Raw genomic sequence first — 22,918 nt, forward strand, 5'->3', positions numbered from 1 at the left:
ATATCAATAAAGGAGTCAGTCTGAAAAGAAAGGAAGAGTAGATGACCATGGTTGGCATTTGTTTGAGCCTTGTATTCTTTCTGCTTCAGGGAGAAAGTTCTACAGTATGTTAGATTTTAATTAATCTGACTTAAGAAATATTTATCAAGTACCTGTAGTGCTGAAAGTAATATGTATGGAAATACAAGATTTATAGATTTTTAATAGTAACAGCTACTATTTATTGGGAGCCCACTTTACACTGGGCATTGTGCTAAGCTCTTCCTATTTAGGCAGAATGACAAGAAGGCAGTTATTATTATCCCCATTCAAAAATGTGGCAACAAGAGCCCTAAGAATTTAAGAAACTTGCCTCAGGTCTCAGAATTAGTGAAGGGAAACTGGAATTCAAACCCAGGTGTGTTGGACCCCAAAGCACATTCTCTTTCCACATTATATCACTGTGCTTCCATGGTCTTTATGGTCTGATAGGAAGGAAAAGCAAGTATACATGTAATTAAGATACAGAAAAACAAGAGAGGTGAAAAAATGCTGTACAGATCACACTGGCAAGTAGCATATACAGTTGTGAAAAATCAGGAAGAATTTCATGGAAAAAGAGACACATTTTGACAGGCTCGAAAGCTGGACAGTATATCAACAGGATGCTTGGAGAAGTTTGGTCATTCAATCGTGGGGGAAATAAGTAAGTAAAACCTTCAGTAGCAGGCCTTCTTAAGTAACAATTTCTGTTTCCTTGAATTTTAGATGGGTAACTAATTGGTTTACACCAGTTTGTATAATTTGACCAGTTTGGGGTGTTTGGGTGTGTTCGGTTTTTGTTTTTGTTTTTTTTTTTTTTTCAGACAGGGTCTTGCTCTTTACCCAAGCTAAAATACAGTGGTGTGATCATAGCTCACTACAGCCTTGATTTCTCCTTTGCTAGCTTTACAATGTAAGGCAAGTAGAAAGGCTTCCTTATGAAGATTTGCCTGACACCTTCACACTTTCCTCACTCATGTGATCCTCTCACCTCAGCCTCCCAAGTAGCTAGGACTACAGGTGTACACCATCAGGCTTGGCTAATTTTTAATTACTTTGTAGAGATGGGGGTCTCACTACATTGCTCAGACTGGTCTTGAACTCCAGGCTTCAAGCAGTCGTCCTGCCTCAGCCTCCTAAAGCGCTGGAATTACAGGCCTGAGCCACTGAGCCTGGCATAATTTGACCAGTTTGTGAAAAGGCTAGAGAATTGACTCCCAAACTTTTTGGTCTAAGGTCTCCTTTATACTCTGGAAAATTAAGGACCCTCAAAAGCTTTCTAAATTTTATATCTATTAATAGTTATGATATTCAAAATGAAAATGAAAATTTAAATATTAATTCATTTTTTAAAAACCTATTACATATTAACATAAATAACATTTTCAAAAAATTAATGAGTGTCATTGTTTTACATTTTGAAAATCTTTTTAATGTTTGACTTAATTGAAGAAAGCTAGATTCTCATCTCTTTCTATATTCTGTCAGTTGTGATATCACACAGCATGTAACCTCTGAATTACTCCACTGTATACTCATGAGAGAGTATGAGTATGAGAGAGAACGAGAATGAAAAAGGCAAATAACATTTTAGTATTATTACAAAAACAGTTTTGATTTTATAGACCCCCTGAAATGGTCTTAAAGACCCCAGGGGTGCCCTTGCCACACTTTGAGAACCATTGCACTGGAAAAAGTATTGGAGAACAGAGAGCAACCAGATTCATATTTATTGACTTGCTGGTTTCTAAAAAACTCAGAATATTGACTTGGATTTATACCTTAAATCCTGTAATCTCTGGCCTCTTCACATTTTTTATTCGTTTATTCATTCATTCATTCTGTCATTGAACAAACATTTGAATGAGAGTAAGTGCCTGTTCTCACTGTACTTTACTCTGGTAATACAAAGGAATAAGACAGATCCTGACTTGGAACTCATGGCACAGAAATGGAAATAAACAAAAGTAGTATGATAGTATAGTATGAAAATAGAGCAGGGTCTTGTGGGAGCATAGAGGAGAAGAAAGTGTGAAGATGTCAGGCAAAGCTTCATAAGGAAGAATTTCTACTTAAGTTTTAAAACTAGCAAAGGAGAAAGGACACAGCAAGAAAAAGAGCTATTCAAGAGGTTCAGCAACATTGCTTTTATGAATGAAACTATATTTCACTATGGCTGTGCAAATGAGAGGTGGCAAAAGATTAACTTGGAAAAGCAACTAGAGTACAGATTGTGAAGGGCCTTATGAAGCCATTCTACATAATTTGGATATTATCCTTTGTATTGGTGCTTCCTGGAGTTTAGTATGGATTAAAAAAATCACTTAAGGAGTTTAATAAAACGTAGGATCCTTTATTCCAGATTCTGATTCTTTAGGTTTAGAATGCAGTTCAAGAATTCCTTAATTCAGCAAATATTTATTGAATTCTGACTGAATCCCAGTCAGAGTTTATGTACTGGGGGTGCAGCATCATGCAAAATAAGACATTTGGGGGTATTTTCAAGGAGTGTCCTTTAAGGCTACATTTTAAATTGTCCCAAGTAATTCTGATGTGAGTGGAACAGGAAAACCACATTAAGAAATGATGGCAAGATGCTGAAGGATTCTAAAAGCATGAGTGATATAATCAGATTTATGTTTTAAAAAAATCACTTTGCATGTATAAGATGGGCTAAACAGGTGTGTGACCAGAAACTGAAGAGTTAGGGAACTATTGAAGCAGTTCAAGAGCATTAATTTTTACGGTCTAAGTGAAGACACTGATAAAGAAGTTGTAGATAATTGGCAAGATTTAGAAAATATGTCTGAAATAGAATCAGAATACTGTAGTAGGATTTGGTGATCTGTTGGATTGGGAACAATGTTAATAGGTTATTTTCAAACTCTTTTTGAAATTATTAACCTTGTGAAATAGTTGCATTGTAGGGATTTTCATCCAGAAAGAGAATACTACGAGATGGTTTTAAAACAACTGACTTGTGGAAAGACTAGAAGTCTTATTTTACTAGTAATGTTATTAAAGGAAAACTCAAAGCATTTGACATTTATTTTTTAAGGTATTTAGTAAATATTTTCATTGTTAATATGTAAAATCATAGCTACAAAAGAAACATTAAAGCTCATATAATCCCAGTCTTTCATTTTATGAATGAAGAAATTTAGACACAGAGGGAGGAAGGGACTTTCTCAAAAGTCACCTAACTATTTGATACCAGAGCCGTCAATATCTCCTGTTTTCCAGGCTAGACTGTCAGTCAAGTATGTAAATAGTCATGAGTGCCATGTTTTAGCTAATGAATTACCTGTCCTCATTCTTATTTTTCTAGGGGAACAAATCTGACAAAATCAGAATTTATGAGCCTAGGTGAATTAGACCTTGTATAAGAACTTAGTTCAGTGCTAAACTCAAGAAAAATAATGGATTGTGTGATTGTAGCCTCATTTCAAAGTACCACAAAATGAGTGGCTTAAGCAACCGAAATTTATTATCTTACAATCCTGAAGTTTAGAAGTCTAAGATCAGGATTGGTTCCTTCTGCAGAGTATAAGGGAAAGATCTATTCTGACCCTCTCACCATGGCTCATGGATGGTCATCTCCTCTGTTTTTGCTTCGTCTTCCCTCTGCAATTGTTGATGTCCAAGTTTCCTTTTATAAGGACAACAGTCTTGTTGAATTAGGACCCATCCTAATGACCTCATTTTAACTTGATTACCACTGTAAAGATTCTATTTCCAAATAAGGTCACATTCTGACGTGTTGGGGCTTCAACATATGAATTTGGGGGTTAACACAATTCAACCCATAACAATTCATTTTCTTTTTTAGTTTAGTTAGAATATCGAAGTGTGGCTAACTAACCACTCTATAATGTTCACATTCTCATTTCACATTCAGGAAAATTTCACACAGGAAAACTGACTTCCCCTCATATATAGACCAAAATGTACACACTTATATCATACTGCCTATGCTGAAATGTGTTAAATAACAGTTCCTTAAAAAAATTATCAGATTTGTTGAGACTCTCATTAAAGCAGTGGACCTTCTCCCCAGAAAAACACATCAATCAAATTTACTATTATTGAAGAAAAAAATTCTTACCTGTGGAAAAAGTGTCATCTTAGTGTTTGATTTTACAGTATAATTTGAGATATAATCATTTTACATGTAACTTTCAGTAAGCTGTTGTGCAGATAAGATACAAACAATTCCTTCAGATCTATTATGTCAGAGTTGCCTGTCATAGAGTAACTTTTTGAAATATAAGTCAATTTCCTTTGTTGGTATTGTCGCACTATCATCAGTTTCTTTAGAATGGAGTACAGGAAAGGTAGCCATGAAGGCACTTAATACGAACTCTCATTTCTTCTTTAAGCTTGGTTATAATACATTAATTTGCATATAAATATAGCAACAACAATCATACTGTAGTTCTAATTGTTTTTAGCACATACCCTTTTACTGAACTACTATTTTTAAGAATATGTAATATCTTATCAGTTCACCTATAACACCTGTATTAGTGAAAATAAATTGAGGATATGTATCTGCTTTGCAGTTCACTTTCTACCTGTGACAAACCAAATCTAATTACTTAGGTCATGCACAATTCTTAGGTTATTTTTAGTAGATACTGGAGGTCACAGGCAGTGGGAGGTAAGTGAGCATTACTTAATTCCTTACAACCTTGCTCTCAGGTTATAATGAAACCAAGTTCTGGCACACTTAAAAACATCTACTGGCAAACAGAGATGAAAAGTTAACACAACCTGTTCTGTAAGCTTGTTGAAGTCCCAGTGTTCTGTCCTTGTTTCATGCTACCACAGAACTGCTTATACAAGATCTACCTGAAGAAAATGCAACAGTATTCTAGCTGTAGGATTCGGTTGGCTACCTGGTTAACTCACTTGACTAAGAATCCTTTGAACTAGCAACTAAGGATCTCAGGCAAAGGTGAAGGACTTGCTGGATTCGTATATTCTGGTTCATATGAATATGACTAAACTGTTTTAGCTAGTCCAGTATCTTGAAAACCATTAATTTAATCTATGAAAATCCATTCCTGATACTCATTATGCTAATTAAAAGATATTTGGTGCTGATCGGTGATAAAAGCTAGTTGAAGAGCTTAACTTGGAATGTGGTGTTTGATCAAGTGTGGCTAACTAACCACTCTGGAATGTTCACATTCCCAGCTAGGAAAACTGACTGCCCCTCAGATATAGACCAAAATGTACACACTTATATCATACTGCCTATGCTGAAATCTGTTAAATTACAGGCCGCATGACACTACCTATATTCTTATCCTGTGGTGTTACAATTTAGGAATTTCTGTACCCTCTTTCCTCTTTTTTTTCCAATCAAGTTACAAATTTTTAGATGAGTTATATTTCCTATCCTTATCTCAAAGAGATTTTTCTAACACATGGATGGATAGACTTCTACCTAACTACCTTTCTTTCATTGTTCCTTTTAAAAATTTTCTTATATTTTTAAAATGTATTTTGTGTTAATTGAAGAAAATACAGAGGACAAAATGACCTATTATCCCACCATTCAGCAATGATCATTGCTTATTATATTTTAGAAATTAAAACTCACCTATTTTTTGTATGTGTTTCCGTCAAAAAAAAGTAAAAACTTCTGGGATCTTATTTTATCACCTAACAATGTAACGTGGATATTTCCTTGAGTCATTATTTATTTAGCAATGTGGTTTTTAATACCTGCATAAGATTTCATTGTATGACTAGACTATCATTTATTTAAACAATTCTCCATTGCTGGACATTTAGAATATCTCTAGTCTACTAGTAAAGGCACTGCCAGACTTTTTAGATTTAATTCCTTTCCCTTCTTCAAACCTAGTCCTTATGTGCCCATCATTTCCTCTGTCATTGACTATAAAAATGCTGATTTCTCAACTAGGTCATGTGCAATTCTCATAATCACTTCATTCTTTATAATCATAGTTGATGACCAGTAATATGCTTTAGGACACTGTTCATATGGTGAAACTGATGAGAATATGACACTTTTGATTATTAAACTAGTAAAAATTAAAAAAAAAATTTTTTTAAATGCTGATTTCCTTTTCTTTGGGCCAGTCTTACACAATTCTTTATTTAGGTTTTAAAATGTTGTAATTTTAGGTATCCACTAATGTAAAACTTATAATTGGAAAAAGTAGGTTAAAAATACTGTGTAGACTTTTTGGTACTCTAATTAATATAGTACTTTTTTTAATGATTGTAGGAGTATATATTCTGGGGAAATATGGGCAGAAGAAAATCAGAGAAATACAGGAAAGGGAGGCTGCAGAATACATTGCCCAAGCGCGACGACAATATCATTTTGAAAGTAACCAGAGGACTTGCAATATGACAGGTGAGACAGAGAAATATTTATACATGGGTAAAGTTGTTTGATGATTTGTATTAATTTGCATATCACCAGGATCAAATTTAGAGGAAAAGGCAAAGAAAGGATGATAAATCTAGCAAGTATTTGAATGATTTAACTGTATTACATCATTTTAATATGAATTTTAAAAATCAGTTCATTCATTTTATTTAGCAAATACTAAATTCATTTAGCAAATGCTTGTATCCAGGCCTGGGGAAGCAGGAAGTGAGCAACAACAACAAAAAGCCCCTGACGTTTGGAGTTTATATTCTAGGGAGAGGAAAAGATGATAAACAACAAATAAGTAACTTTAGGCAGTGATGGCTGCCAGGTGGAACATAAAGCCATGTGAGGACTGAGAAGTTCTGTAAGACAGGGGATCAGTACAGTCAGGTTTCTTTGAGGTAACATTTGAGCAGAAACCAAATGTTACAATGGAGGGAGCCATGCAAAATGCTTGAGGCAGGAACAAGCTTGGTATTTTCAGGACACAGCAAAAACGCCATGTAGCTAGAGCAGAATGAAAATGGCAGTGATAGGAAAAAGGCTGCAGAAGTAGGCTTGATCCCACTGGGCATATGGGCCATAGGAAAGAGTCATTACATTTATTAAATTTACAGTAGGCAACAATAGACCTGTGAGTCAGCTCCAGTAGTATACACTCAGGCAATGTTAATTAATGGCAATAATTTAACCTCCACAGCTAGAAACATAGTCCTGGGTGAATGCATCACAAAATCAACCTGCGCATATAGTGTCTTCTAACTGGCATAACTGTTGAAGAACTAGTTCTCAAATCCATGCAAAGCCTGTTTTTCTTTTTTATTGTTTAAGGCTTATTCATTTCTCTAACATTCTTTCAAGAACAATTAATTTAGAAAGAATTTATAAAGGTACATTCTCCTTATTTAATTTTAAAAGTAGAAATTTTTTAGCATTAAAGGCCTCTATTATTAGTTTACTTACCTCATTTTACTTGAGGCTGAGACTAAGAAGGGTAAGAGACACATTCAAAATTACAACTAGAGTATGATTTTTAGTATTTGAAGTAGTAATACTCAGAAAAATACCTTCATTCTGCAAAGCAAATAGTAATCATAAATACTATACATAACAATTCTGAGAGTAAAATGAATATTATAAAAGCCACTTCAAAAATGTTTTGTGAGGCCGTGATGAGGTAATGCCTATAAAGTGCTTGATGTATAATAAATACTCGGTAAATAATAACTTCTTAAAAATTATGAAATTATTTAAATTGACATTCACCCTTCAATGTATTGACACTGCCTAGGACATTTTAATGAATTTTTAGAGAATGGTCCATTTCTGGTTATTATTTGAATTTTCAAAAAATAGTAAAATGGGCTAGGCGCAGTGGCTCACGCCTGTAATCCAAGCACTTTGGGAGGCCGAGGCTGGTGGATCACCTGAGGTTAGGAATTTGAGACCAGCCTGACCAACATGGAGAAACCCCATCTCCACTAAAAAGACAAAATTAGCCGGGCGTGGTGGCACATGCCTGTAATCCCAGCTACTTGGGAGGCCGAGGCAGGAGAATTGCTTGAACCCGCTAGGTGGAAGTTGTGGTGAGCCAAGATCATGCCATTGCACTCCAGCCTGGGCAACAAGAGTGAGAAACTCCATCTCAAAAAGAAAAGTAAAATGTAGCTGCTGGGGTCTTAAAATACATCTCAGTTTGACATGGACCCTTGTGTCCATTTGGGTCCTCTGGGAAGCAGATGCTAGGATGGGATTAGATGTCCCAGAGGTCTACTAGTAGAAATGCCTGTAAAGAATAAAGAGTAAGGGAGGCAGAAGAAGACAGGTGAAGTGTTTAGGCCACAGTGCAGGTCTGACGCTTGTGCAGGGAAGAAGACAAGGAAGGAAGAAAGATTAGGCAAGAAGAGTCTCAGACTACAGCACAGTTCTAAGAAAGTGTTGGGAGACCAATGAGGAGTCTGCAAGCCACAGTTTCTGGTAGAGGAGACCTGCAGAAATGGGCCTGCTTTAGTGTCCCCGTCCAAGCAGTGTCATTGGCTGGGAGCAGTGCAAACATGGTAATGGATCCAAAGGAGTGGCAGCTGGGGTTGTCAATTAACTATGCTCCTCCAACAAAAGATAGGGGTCACACATTTCCATGACGCAACCCTAAGATGAACAAATAGCTGACTATAGGCAATTAAAAGTAAAATATTTGATCTCTACGAGCCAAAATATAGGTTCAATGAAAACTTTCCAAATTAGCTTTCTGCACGTTCTGCATTTTTTTGTACAATGCATAACATGAACATTGATAATGGGGTTACAAATAATATGATCAAATTTCTATTCTTTTGGATAAGACGTAATTGATATACTAGAAAAAAAATGAGTGCTTTGGGGTAAATATAACTAGTTTTCTTACCTAAGAAGTTTTTGCTTTTAGAATGCGGTGTTCATAGCCAGGTGTGGTGGCTCACACCTGTAATCCCAGCACTTTGGGAGGCCGAGGTGGGAGGAATGCTTGAGCCCAGAAGTTCAAGACAAGCTTGGGCAACATAGTGAGACCTCATCTGTACCAAAAATTTTAAAAATTAACTGGACATGGAGGCCCATGCCTCTAGTCCTAGCTACTCGGGAGTCTGAGGCAGGAGGATTGCTTGAGCCCAGGAGGTCAAGGCTGCAGTGAGCCATGATTGCACCACTGCACTCCAGCCTGGGTGACAGTGTGAGATTGTGTCTCAAAAAAAAAAAGAAGGAATGTGGTAGTCTTCATATTTTTTCATTTTGTTATCATTACTTATTTAGGATTTAGAAACTCATTTTACATTTTTATGTGTGTATTTCTCCATTTCTTTTTTTTCTCTGATCCCATGACAGATTCTTATTCTCCTACATTTCTTATTCCACATGCAGAGCCACAAATAAACTCCTAAAAATCACATGAAGTTTTTTTTCCCATAGATTGCTAGTCTCATTTCGTCTTCACATTATTCCTGGGAGTAACAAACAATAAACAGCAGCCACTGACAAAACTAAAACTCAGCAACTCTTAGTTTCTAACCTAGTGTACTTTTATCTATGTTATAATAAATGTTTATTGCTTTGTAGTATTACAAACAGTAAACATTTACAATAAACAGTAACAAATAATACCCACTGACAAACTAAAACTCAGCAACTCTTAGTTCCTAACCCAGTATGCTTTTGTCTAGGTTATAATAAATGTTTGTTGCCTTGTATTATTTAATAAATAAACTTTTTTTAAAATTAGAAATGAAAAATGAAGCAAAAGGTATAGCTGAATATAAAAATGTTTTTGATCATTGCCATTATATCAGAAGTAAACACATTGTAAAAAGTTTGAAGAGTATGGAAAAGAAAAAAAGGAATTGTTCATAATCCGTAGCTCAAAGACCACCACTGTTAAAATCTGAGAATAATTCTTTCTATTCTTTCTTCTGTGTGTACGTGTTTGTGTTGCTGTGATTGTAATGTTTATATAATTTTGTTAAATTACATTAGCAGATAAATGATTTGTTAGGATATAATAGTTTTATAATAATAATAATAATTTGAATTGTCTAGCCCTGACTTTCCCTTGTGACTCTTTCTAGTTGCTAGCCCTATCATATAGCCTAAAACAATGTGTATTTCTTAGTGAGGGCAGTCATATCACTTGTGACCTTTTTTATTTTATTTTTTGTATTACAGTGCTGTCCATGCTTCCAACACTGAGAGAGGCCTTAATGCAGCAACTGAATTCCGAGAGTCTCACAGCTCTGCTAAAAAACAGGTAAATGCAAGTTACAGCATTTTCTGTTCATGCACTGCACTTAAAGTTTATAGAATGAACTGATATCCTTTTCAAATATCTTTGTTATTTTTCTGTCTAATTAAAGCTTATATAGGCTCAGTAAGAAAAATATTAACTACATCATTTAATCCATATTTAATTTTGTCTATGCTCTACTTTTTTGCACAAAGCATTCAAGGCAATGATATTTGTATGTATTGTTTTTCATATAAATAGACCTTATAGCACTTCAAAATTGTTCATAAATTTAATTATTGAAGTGCTTGTGAAATGTGTTCCTGAACCAGATGCTGTGAAACTAACAAAGTTATGTTAAATATCGTGCTTCTGAAAGAGCTTACAGTGTAATAAACCATGTGAACATACATTTTAAATGAGGTATACAGGACTTATATTTTAAATTACTAACAAAATGAAATACAAACATAACATGAGCATACAATACTAATAATTGACATTGCCATGGCAGTTTGCTGTTTCCAAAAGCACTTTCGCATATGTAACTTGTATACTGCATGTTGCATGTGTTGGGTTATTGTAATTCAGTATGATACTGTATTAGTTTGAGAAGACTTCCAGCAGGAAATGTGTTCTTATTTTAATGACAATGATGGGAGGGTGGGCAGGGAAATGATTTCACTAAATAAATGTTAATCATTATAGCCTTCCTAAAATAATCACTTGCCTTTAATCACCCTCTAAATAGCCAGGGGAATAGTAGTTCTGTTTCTAAACTGTCTCACTGTGCTAGCCCTGGCGCTAGGTACCTTTCGTATATGCTCTCACTTAATTTACACAAATATCCCTGTGAGGCAGTTACTATTATTCATTTTGCAATAGGAATTGAGTGCTCAGACAGGCTACATAACAAGTGGGGAATTTTATTTAAAACACTTACTATAATTAGAGAATACTTCCCAAAATAACAATGGATTTGTGTACTTGAGATTTCTTGTATCTCATTAAAACAGAATGCTAGTAATGAGGGGTTTTCCGTTTTAAATTTCTTCATTCTTAGAGGTAGACAGACCTTCCTTCTTACAGATACAAGGTTTAGCTTATAAATTAGTTCATACAGTTTTATGAAGAAACATATAAGCAGATTGCTTTTGATCAAATAAATTATTACGTTTGTATGTACATAGGAATGAAAAGAAGTAGATTTTAATTTCCTTATATTTTGTCATGATGAGAAGGCAAGGCAAATTAAATCAGTGAATAGCATTTTTATAAAAGCAACATAATACAGATAAAATAATCATGATGGCATTCTTCCTTCTTGGTGAATCTGTTTCCTGCAAGGCCCTATGTTCCATGTGCTTTAAAAGGGGATTTAATAATTAAGATAAAGTCTCTTTAAGACCTTTTCATCCAAAGGAGGAAGTAGACTAAATAAATTATCATAATTCCAGACATACTTAGTGCAATGACAAAAAGTAAAAGGAAAATATAGGAGTATCAAAAAAACCAAGGATTAATTTTGATGGATAATCCTGGACAGCTTTAAAGAAAAGATGTAATTCTCTTTTTCTTTATCGGTACACAGGAGGAAAATTTCTTAAATTCTGGAGAATTTAAGATGGGCCACAGTTGTCCTCATTCACAGTTTCGTCTTTAAATATCTCAATGTTACTTTTTCTTGGCTTTCTTTTGATTTGAAATTACTATTTGTAATTTGGTGGGGGGAGAAGGGTAATATCCATTTGAAAAATATTTGCGTAAATAAGGGCTTGATCCCTTACAAAGTGTGATTAAATAAGGCCTCCAATCTTACGACTGCTTTTATATTAGTTTTATATGAGACTCTGGTCTCATATAAGCCTGTTGAGCAAGTTTTTTTTTTTTTTTCCTTTAAACTATTTTTGATAATAACTAATCAGAAATGAGTAGATGATTTGGTAGTCTTATTCTGTGAACTTCACAATAGCAAATAAACAGTTATCACTGTTTTTGATATTTGGCGCTCTTGTTAAAGACTGATAATTGGCAATGAAGTTTCAATGCAAAAAAAAAAAATCGTAAACATCCTCCATCATAAGAGAAGTAGAACACTTTGAAAGGATTCGTTTAATTCTCTCTTTTTTTTTTTTTTTATTTCTTCATGAAGGCCTAAAGTTTAAGAATTATTATGAATATTTTAGTGACATTAAAGAGTCTGGTTGTATTTAACTTGCAGTTGATTTCCATTAGACAAATCATTTGAAAGGAATATTTGCGTTGAAAGCACTTTTCTCTGTTCTTCTGCATAGATTTGGAATCTTTTATGTAGATTTTGGAGTTTTTTTTAAAAGTTAGTATTTAAAAATCTACTTTTAAGGTCTAATAACGTTCAGTGTAAACATGAAGAAATGTCCTGGGTAACTATAACTGTTTTCTCCCACCAAAATCATCCCAAATAAAATACAGTTTTTTGTTCGTTTGGTTTTGGGTTTTTTTTTAGACAGAGTCTTACTCTGTTGCCCAAGCTGAAGTACAGTGGCACAATCATGGCTCACTACTAAGCAGTTTCTATATTTAAATTTTCGGAATCACTGTTTTCTTATCTTTTTTCATTTAGAATTTTTATAAGAAGTACTTAGAAATTTTTCTGAGGGAACATTCAAAAAGAGATATGAGTTACTTATGATACATTAAATACCTCACCTTTGAATTGTGGTTGATTCCCAGTTTAATCAGAATACATATGACATTCTGCCATGAGTCTTGAACACTAGATTAGATTAAGGTTGAAGCAGTGTCTTGCATGAGTTACTCAACACATTTTCTTAACCTGTGCCATCTAGGAAAGAGGTAACTGAAACTATACAGTCTGCTCATTGGCAAAGAAAGACAAGAAGCTAGTAGTATCCTTACAATTGTAATAGTAACTCAATTTCTTCTTGCAATGCAAATTTAGGTCTGAAAATAATAATAAAGATTATGGACTTGTGTTTTTTATATCTATGGTTTTTTTATTTCATGTTTTCAAGTAATTTATTGTATTTAGCAAAAGCACTGGTCTGTGACAGATTGTAAAGGAAAAGGAAAAAAAAACCTGATCATTCCACTAGTGGTTTGAAAAGCTCTAAACTACCTCCACATATGGTGTACTATCCTTTGGTTAGAAGAGGAAAATGGCTACCATTTTTATACAGTAGTCCCATCCACTTTATCCAAGGTTTGACTTTCCAAGGTTTCAGTTAGCCATGGTCAACCATGGTCTAAAAATATTTAATGGAAAATTCCAGAAATAAATGATTTTTAGGCTTTCAGTTGTGTGCCATTGTGAATAACATGATGAAATCTCCCTTTGTCCAGCAGATCCATGCTGTAGATGCTATCTACCTGTTAGTCACTTAGTATCCATCTTGGCCATCAGATTGGATGTTGAGGTATCACAGTGCTTGTGTTTAAGGAACCCTTATTTTACTTAATAATGGCCCCAAAGTGCCAGAGTAATTATGCTGGCATATTACGGTTGTGCTATTTTATTGTGAGTTGTTGTTATTTTTTACTGTGCCTAGTTTATAAATTAAACTTTATCATAGGTACATATGTATAGGATAAAACAGTATATGTAGGGGGTTGGTACTATCTTCAGTTTCAGGCATCTACTGAGGGTCTTGGAATGTATCCCCCAAGTTGATAAGAAAGGACTACTGTAGTACTGTGGAATGATCTCCACAAGATATATTGCTATATTTTTTAAAAGGTAAAGAAAAATGTGTATAATATGTTTCACTTATCTAAGGGGGCAGATATAAATGTATATATACGTATTTGCTTATATAAAACAAAACAATGGGAAGTTTAAGCATTTTTTAAATAGTCACCTATGAAGAAGGGAGAAAATTAAGGGGGATAGGAACAGACTTTTTTGAATACACCGTATTATATAAATTTGATTTGGGAATCATATTAATATTATAAAACTACAGTGTTTAAAAAATAATGTCCAAAACTATATAGTACCATAAATCAAATTAACCTATATATGATTCTAGTTGGTGGTATAATTACAAAGATAGAAACTGTGCTAAATTACTTTGAAACAGAAATTTGACTGTATATCCTTAGTAGGCCATATACTCTTCACACACAAAGAATTGGAAAAACAGAAACCTTAAACTCTTTTACACTGAGACGGTTGTGAATAGAGTGAGGGATGAAGCAAATTAGTAATTATGTTGGTTTCACCTGTTTTTAGTGTGGACAAAAAGAAATACAAATGCAAAATCAATGAGATTAAGCTAAAAACCTTTTGACTAATTTTCTAAATTTTGACTAATTTAGAAATATCAGTATGAATTCATGATGTATATTACCTTTTTGATTATATGCATAAATAAATAAATAAACACTTATTTATTAGCTTAGTTCACTGGAAAAATCTTAGAAATAATGACCTACCCAGTAGCAATGAACATTCTTAACCAAAGGTTTTGGTCTCTGCCATTTCCTGCTATGAGAAAACAGGACCCAGTGAAATTGGTGATTTCAAGTCTCCAGCAAGAATGGAACGAGATGAACCCAGAACAAGTTTTCATGTCAGAAACTGTGGATTCTGTAAAAGACTAATAAAAGATCATATAAATCAAAAGGATTCAGGAGCCAATGTGAATAGTCTTCCAGAAGTGAAAGATGGCCAATTTGAACATTGATAGAGATAATAACTGCAGTGGATTGATACACATGAAATATATGTGTAAATTCATGTTTTTATGATCGTAAAACAAAAAAATACTTCATATTTACCTTTGAAGGATTATAGGACCTACTTCATTATTTCTAAAACAGCAAATTAGAGAAAGAAACATTTCCTCTGCTTTTCCTATGTGATTTTGTAATATATCTATACATAGCACTCAAGGAGAAAAAGATTGTAAGAACATATACCAGTGAAAGTGGTTATTGATTACTGGAATTACATTTTTTTTTTTTTTACTGTATTTCGTGGGTTTGCTTTTCTGCAGTTATGCTGTGTTGCTTTTAATTTTTTGAAATAAATATAGATCTATAAAATTCAGTTTTCTATTAGACTATCTAGATTATTATTATTATTATTTTTTTTATTTTGTCCTTTAGGCCTTCAAACAAGCTAGAAATATGGGAGGATCTGAAGATAATAAGTAAGCCTGCATATTCTGTGTGACAGCACATCCTTAAAATATTTATAAAGGGAAATGCTTGCATTCTATTAGGATGACTCTCCTTTACCTGCCTTTTAGAATTGTTGTTAGTGTTAAATAATATAGTACAGATAAAGCAAGTAGATCAATGTCTGGACATAGAAAGCATTCAGTAAATGTTAGTGGTAGTGCTATTGTGATGATGATGATGATGATGATGATGGTAGGTAAAATTGTCCTAGACTACATATGCCTTTATTAGGTACTGATATCTCTAATGTACTTTAAAGGAAGTTTTTATTCCAATCCAGATCATAGATTTACTTTGATATTTATTGTAAACTTTTGTTAGTGATAAAAAATTGAAACAAAAAGCTAAACCAGGGCCTACGTATCTGCTTGTCTCAGAACTGTTATTCCTGTTTTCCCTTCCATTCAGCTAATCCTTGTCAGCAGAATGATGCTTAAGCCTTGCCTATTTGAAAACAAATTAAACCTCTCTAGTTGCCTATATTTCCTTTCAGCTTTTATTCCCTTTTTTTTTTTTTTTTTTTTTTTTTTTGAGACGGAGTCTTGCTCTATCGCCAGACTGAAGTGCAGTGGTACTATCTTGGCTCATTGCAATCTCTGCCTCCCGAGTTCAGGCAATTCTCCTGCCTCAGCCCCCCGAGTAGCTGGGACTACAGGTGTGCGCCACCATGCCCAGCTAATTTTTGCATTTTTAGTGGAGACGGGGTTTTACCATGTTGGCCAGGATGGTCTCAATCTCTTGACCTTGTGATCCGCCTGCCTCAGCCTCCCAAAGTGCTGGGATTACAGGCGTGAGCCACTGTTCCCGGCCTATTGTTTCTTATAATCCTTATGACCAAGATTTCTACATTCCCCTTCTTCTCTTCTTCACTCCCACTCATGCTTTGATGTACTACAGCCTGGCTTCCACCACTTGTGTCTCCACCCAAGCAGGTCTCTCAAGCGTCAGTAACAACTTCTGTGTTGCCAAATCTACTGGACATTTTCCTCCTGCTAGGACTCTCAGCAGCAGTCAACACCTTCACTCTCTCCTCTTTTTTGAACACCTGGTCCTAGGCTACTGGGAAGCCTGTCTTACCAAGCTTCCCCAGCCTTTCTGTACCTTCCTGTAGTCCTTAAACCCTTAAACAGGCTCATCCTCCTCGAGCTGCTATTGAAGGCTAGAGTTCTTCCACACTCAGCCCTCTTCTCTTACTTGAAAATAGCTCCACTGACAACTAAGAGTTCTGAAGCTGCAGTTCTTTGTGCTTCCCAGACTTTTCCTTGTTTTCCTTTCTAAGCTAATAATATATACCTCTTTCACCTAATATATTTTATTGGTCATTGTTTCAATTAAGGAATCATACCTAATTTTTATTAAACAACTTGTAAGGAGAGACTGAAATATTTTGAATTGATATATTTTTATACTAGAAACAACTGTAAATATGTTTTTAAAAGTCATCTTATGAAAAAATAACCATAGGGATGGTTCATGATTTTACACATTTGTATTAATCACAGTACCAAATGGTTTTCTTTTCTCTATGAAGGTTTCACAAGAAGTATCGTGGCTGTATACAGTACTTGTATGCTGGTTGTTCTTTTGCGGGTCCAGTTAAACATAATTGGTGGATATATTTACCTGGATAATGCAGCAGTTGGCAAAAATGGCACTGTAAGTTTAATAGACTTAAACAGACATTGTCCTTTCCCTCAAGCGGTTCAAAGTTTAGCTTATTTATCCTGGTAACAATTTCTGTGAAATAAATATTTTTATATTTCATGTGATTATGAACTTTTAGTATTATGAATAATTTTTATACTTTGAAACTAGAATTTTTGGTATGTTAAAAAATATTATTTTTCCTATCACTTCAGATCTTGAAAAATCTCACCTACAGTTATATTGAAAACATTACTTACCAGTTTAAAACTTGGATAATTTAACTGTATTTCTATTTTGTACAGACAATTCTTGCTCCCCCAGATGTCCAACAGCAATATTTATCAAGTATTCAACACCTCCTTGGAGATGGTAAGATTCTTATTTGTGACTTTTATACAAATTTTAATTCATTTATTTGTATTTTTGAGGAATTTTTAAGCAAGGCTTTTAGGTTTGTTTTTTCTTTAATAGGCCTGACAGAATTGATCACTGTCATTAAACAAGCTGTGCAGAAGATTTTAGGAAGGTAAGGCATTTTTCTTTGACTTTTCTGACTTCCTGATTCTGATGAATGAAAGAAAATTAGAATTGTTCTAGTGAAGCCAGTGACTTGACAAATGGTGATTTGTGAAACTCTTTGTAATCTAATCAGATACCTTCCTGGGATATTGTGTTATGAGATCCATTTTCTTTGTCAGAATCAACCTTTTTATACAGAGGGGAAAGTTTTAATATTTCATTGTTAATTGACTGATTTCATACAAATCAGAAATATCTGGGTCATGAGATAAAAGACCTACTTTAAAATCTGCCTCTGAGGCTTTTTCCTCCCACTTATACTAGTAATATCTATAATTACAGTAGGAATTCTCTTATGAAATCCAGAGAAATACTTTTCTTGGCTCTGTAGTAATGGCCCTTAACTGGTGGCTGATTTCTTAATCCATTCTATTCCAGTCAGCAGGTACAGGTGTGAGCAGAAGAAACAAGATTTTAGATAGTAGCCTGTTAAGAAACAAGTGTATGTAGGATGTGTTGTATAGTTTCGATTTATCCCAATTCCCTTTTCTCTGTTTCTAGTGTTTCTCTTAAACATTCTTTGTCCCTTTTGGACTTGGAGCAAAAACTAAAAGAAATCAGAAATCTCGTTGAGCAGCATAAGTCTTCTTCTTGGATTAATAAAGATGGATCCAAATCTTTATTATGCCATTATATGATGCCAGATGAAGAAACTCCATTAGCAGTGCAGGTGCTTAATTCATAACCATTTAACCAAACCAGTTACTCTATACTTTTAAAATTTTACTCTCTCTTGAAATTTTGATTTCTGAGTCTCTTGAAAGGTAAGTGATTGAAAGGTATATATTTCAATAATTGAAGTAAAACCCCGTAGAAAATAAATAGCCATTATGAGCGATTTCTAGTTAGAAGCACTTAACAATTTTAGCTACTTAGTACATTTTTATTATCAGGTATGTGACAGTACATACTGTGATGTATGCTGGGGATGTAAAATGAGTAAGGCATGTTTATTACACCTGGGGAACTGAAGATACAAATTCAATTAGTGGGCTACAGCGTATTTTTGTATCAGATCAAGTAGCAGAACATAGAGCTGAAGGTCAGGGCAAGATTATAAAGAGCTTTGTATGCCAAGATAAGTAGTCTGAACTCCAATTTGTAGACAAAGAAAGGTAGATTTTAACCAGTCCAGTAACACAACCACCTTTGCTTTTTAAAAAAGTTAATGATGAAAGTACAAAAATGGACTGAGGAGGTTATAGTCATCCACTTGAGAAACAACAAGATCTAATCCAAAAATTATCAACCATAGTGTTGCTAAACACTGGTGTGTCCTAGATAGTTGTTATATAAGTTATTCATTGATTAAGAATACTAAAAATGCCAGATTGCAGGTTATATGGCTCATTTCCTAAATTACTAGTTTTTCATTTGTCTGCTGGTTTGCACCCATTCTTTGTAATTGGGAGAACAGCTCGCTCTTGACAACTGGAAAAGCCTTAGAACAGAGAGGCCCCCTATGCCATACCTCATCGTAGAGGACCTGTTAGAACAGAATGCCTTGTTTACATTGCCTGCAGGAGTTCCCATTGCCTGCAGGATTTCCCATTCCCAGAGACCCCAAAGATGAACCTGTTTAGGTGCTGAGAGATCCTATATTCATGAGTAGGCCAAAAAAAATGTTGCATCCCATTTAAGGAAACCCTGTAACTTGAAAGATAGAGACTAAACTGATCAAACAGAACAGATGGAACAGAATTAATGAAACAGGAGACAGCTTACAAAATAGAATCTCAAGGAGATGCAATAAGAGTGTTAAAAAATCTTTTTAGGACTCTAAAGTAATTTACAGTTTTCAAAATTCAAAACAGGACCAAAAAGAAAACAATTCAAAAGAACAGATGAAGAGAGAAATAATGGACCAGATCTTACTGAACTGAATTAAAACCTGAAATTTAAGATTGAAAAGACACATAGAGTCTCAGACTAGATTGATGTAAAAATACACACACACATATCCTGATAAAATCTCTTACTGATGAAAGAAAAAAACATAGGAGGTTGATGGGGAGGATCACTTGAGTCCAGGAGTTTGGGACCAGCCCGGGCAACATTGTGAGATCCTGTCTCTAAAAATTAAAAATTTAGGCCGGGCGCGGTGGCTCAAGCCTGTAATCCCAGCACTTTGGGAGGCCGAGATGGGCGGATCACGAGGTCAGGAGATCAAGACCAACCCGGTGAAACCTCGTCTCTACTAAAAAAATACAAAAAACTAGCCGGGCGAGATGGCGGGCGCCTGTAGTCCCAGCTACTCAGGAGGCTGAGGCAGGAGAATGGCGTAAACCCAGGAGGCGGAGCTTGCAGTGAGCTGAGATCCGGCCACTGCACTCCAGCCTGGGCCACAGAGCCAGACTCCATCTCAAAAAAAAAAAAAAAAAAAATTAAAATTTAAAAATCAGCCAGATTGGCATAGTGGTGCACAGCTATAGTCCCAGCTACTCAGGAGGCTGAGGAGGGAGGAATTTTTAAGCTCAGGAGTTCGAGTCTGTGGTGTGCTTTGGTTGCACCATTGTACTCCAGACTGGGTAATGCCAGTCTGTCTCTTTAAAAAAAAAAAAAAATGCTTTGGGAGGCCAAGGCAAGAGGATGGCTTGAGGCCAGGAGTTCGAGACCAGCCTGGGAAACATAACAAGACACTACCCCTACAAAAAATAAATGAAAAATTAGCATGGTGGCGCGTGCCTGTAGCCTAACTGCTACTTAGGAAGCTGAGGCAGGAGGATCACTGGAGCCCAGGAATTCAAGGTTACTTAAGCTATGATCATGCCACTGGACTCCAACCTGGATGACAGAGTGAGACCCTGTCTCAAAAAAATAATAATAATGAAATTCAGTTTTAAAAAAAACAAACCCAGACCTCTGCAAACCCAAAACCTATTTCTTCTTTGTCTAACTATACTAGAAATCTATCCAAGAAGGGCCAGATAAACAAAGATCTTACTAAGTGTAATTTACTTTTACTCATGTCTTAAATTCTACTTATTTGCGCACATAAACCATTACAGGTTTTTTTGGGGGGGAAGGGAGATCTAACATTTTTTATTGTTGATAGAACATAGACTTTTAGATTTCCTGAACTCTTTATTTTGTGAATGTGATTAGTTTCATCATAACCCCATGCTCATGTTTGAAAACCTGAAGTGTGACATTTTAATTCTATAGGCCTGTGGACTTTCTCCTCGAGACATTACCACTATTAAACTTCTCAATGAAACTAGAGACATGTTGGAAAGGTATGTATACTTCATGTAACAGGAAAAATATGTGTGTAAGTTGAATGTACTTGAGATCATTTTTTAGTTTTTCTTGAACAATATAGTCAGTATAATATGATATTAAAATTAAATTTTTGACTCTGTTTCCCAGCCTTTAGATAGGATTTCCTACTCAAACTGGAGGGAAGCAGGGATTTCTTAGGGTAACTCAGCTACTAACTCTACTATCTGAATTTATCGAGTTCCAGTCTTTTGTTTTTCTACAGTAGGAATGTCCACTTTTTTCTTATTCAGATTTCCACCACATCATTTCATGAAGCTCTGGAGAAGGTCATCGGTGATCTTTTGCCATATCATTGTATAAATGAATGAATTACAATGCATCTGTAATGTTCATCTTGCTTGACCTTTCTCTGATACTTGACACTGCCTTTCTTGAAATTCTTTGCTCACATGACTTTCATGACAGTATAATCTGTATTTTTCTCCTACCTCTCAGATCATTTCTTAGATTCTTCTATCTCTGTCTTTCCTTTAAATATCAGTGTTTCCAACCTGGTGCAGTGACTCATGCCTGTAATCCCAGCACTTTGGGTGGCCAAGGTGGGTAGATTGCTTGGGCCTGGGAGTTCAGGACCAGCCTGGGTAACATGGCAGAAACCCCATCTTAGACAAAAGAAAAAAAAATTAGCCAGGCACGGTGGTGCACACATGTGGTTCCAGTTAACTCGGGAGGCTGAGGTAGAAGGATCACCTGAGCTCTGGCAGGTTGAGGCTATGGTGAGCCGTAATTGGGCCACTGTACTCCAGCCTGGGCAACAGAGTAAGATCCTGTCTCAAACAAACAAAACAAAAAAAGCCATCAGTGTTTCCCAGGTATTTGTTCTTACTTCATTGGCAACTGCCTCCCAGGCAATGATTTATACTCCCATTACTTTACTATGCTAGCAGTTATAGGCAAATGTATTGCCCTAGTCCTCCACCCTCAGGAGCTTGTTTGGATTGAAATTTCTACATTTCATAGATAGAAATAATTTGTTCATTCAGTTAATTCATTTATTTCATTGAATTATTCATTAACTATGTATTGGCTGTCTGTGGTATATTAGGTACTATTCTAAATGCTAGGTCTTCATCCCTATTGGAATTTGTATGTTAGTGGGAGAGAAAAATAATAAACTAATAAATCTGATATAATGTCAAGTATGTATAACTTTGTTGATGAAACACAAAGCGGGTTAAGGGGTTAGAGAGTGACCAGGGATGCTGTTTGTATTAGGTTGATCAGAAAAGGCCTCTTTGAGGAGATGCCATTTGAGCAGAGACCTGAATATATACTGTGGAAGTTAACCTTATAACCCAGAAGAATACAGTTCAAGGCAGAAGAACAGTTGCAGTGATCCTAATGCTTGGCCTGTTCAAGGAATAGCAAGGAGGCCATTGTTGGCTGGAGCACAGTGAATGAGAAAAGCAATAGGGAAGGGAGATTGGAGACAGAGATGGAAACTCCAGAGTATGTTGAACCTTGTAATCCATGATAAGAAATGTTTTTTGTTCTTGATGTATGGGAAGCCATTGGAGAATTTTAAGCAGGGCAATGTCATCTGTGTTTATAAAAGACCTCATTTCTCTATGGTAAGTTGACTATAAAGAGATAAGAATAGAAGGAGGGAACCAGTTTCAAGAGTGGAAGGATTCTAATCAAGAAACAGTTGTAGTTTGGACTGGATAGTAGCAGTGGTGGCAATAACAAGAGGCTGAATAATAGATTTATTTTTTAGATTGAACCACTAGTACTTGCGGAATTATTTGGTGTGGGTTATGAAAGAGGAGGCAAGGATGACTCCTAGGTATTGGGGCTGAGCATTTGAGGAAATAGGAGTTGCTATTTACATTTTGGCAGTGTTAAGCATATCCAAGTGGTTATATGCCTGTTGGCAATTGAATATGCAAGTCTGGAATTCAAGAGTTAGTTTACAAATACAACATTGGGAGTTGCTGAGACCAGCTTGGTCGGGGAGACCCTAACCCAGTGGCGCTAGAGGAATTAAAGACACACACACAGAAATATAGAGGTGCCTGAAGTGGGAAATCAGGGATCTC

The 22,918-nt window shown here is 35.3% G+C and overlaps 1 protein-coding gene across 3 annotated transcripts in view; it reads left to right on the forward strand.

The window, feature by feature from the left end:
• The window catches only part of PEX3 (peroxisomal biogenesis factor 3), a 56,500-nt gene that overhangs the window by 1,918 nt on the left and 31,664 nt on the right, over positions 1–22,918 (forward strand). For 2 of the 3 annotated variants that reach the window (NM_001257927.1, XM_015137203.3), the window contains 8 exon segments: positions 6,284–6,415; positions 10,130–10,211; positions 15,297–15,340; positions 16,903–17,027; positions 17,321–17,387; positions 17,490–17,544; positions 18,099–18,267; positions 20,763–20,833. In NM_001257927.1, the coding sequence (NP_001244856.1) occupies positions 6,284–6,415; positions 10,130–10,211; positions 15,297–15,340; positions 16,903–17,027; positions 17,321–17,387; positions 17,490–17,544; positions 18,099–18,267; positions 20,763–20,833 (745 nt within the window). 3 annotated transcript variants of the gene reach the window in all.

The sequence above is a fragment of the Macaca mulatta genome, chromosome 4 (assembly GCF_049350105.2).
Source record: "Macaca mulatta isolate MMU2019108-1 chromosome 4, T2T-MMU8v2.0, whole genome shotgun sequence".
Lineage (NCBI taxonomy): Eukaryota > Metazoa > Chordata > Mammalia > Primates > Cercopithecidae > Macaca > Macaca mulatta.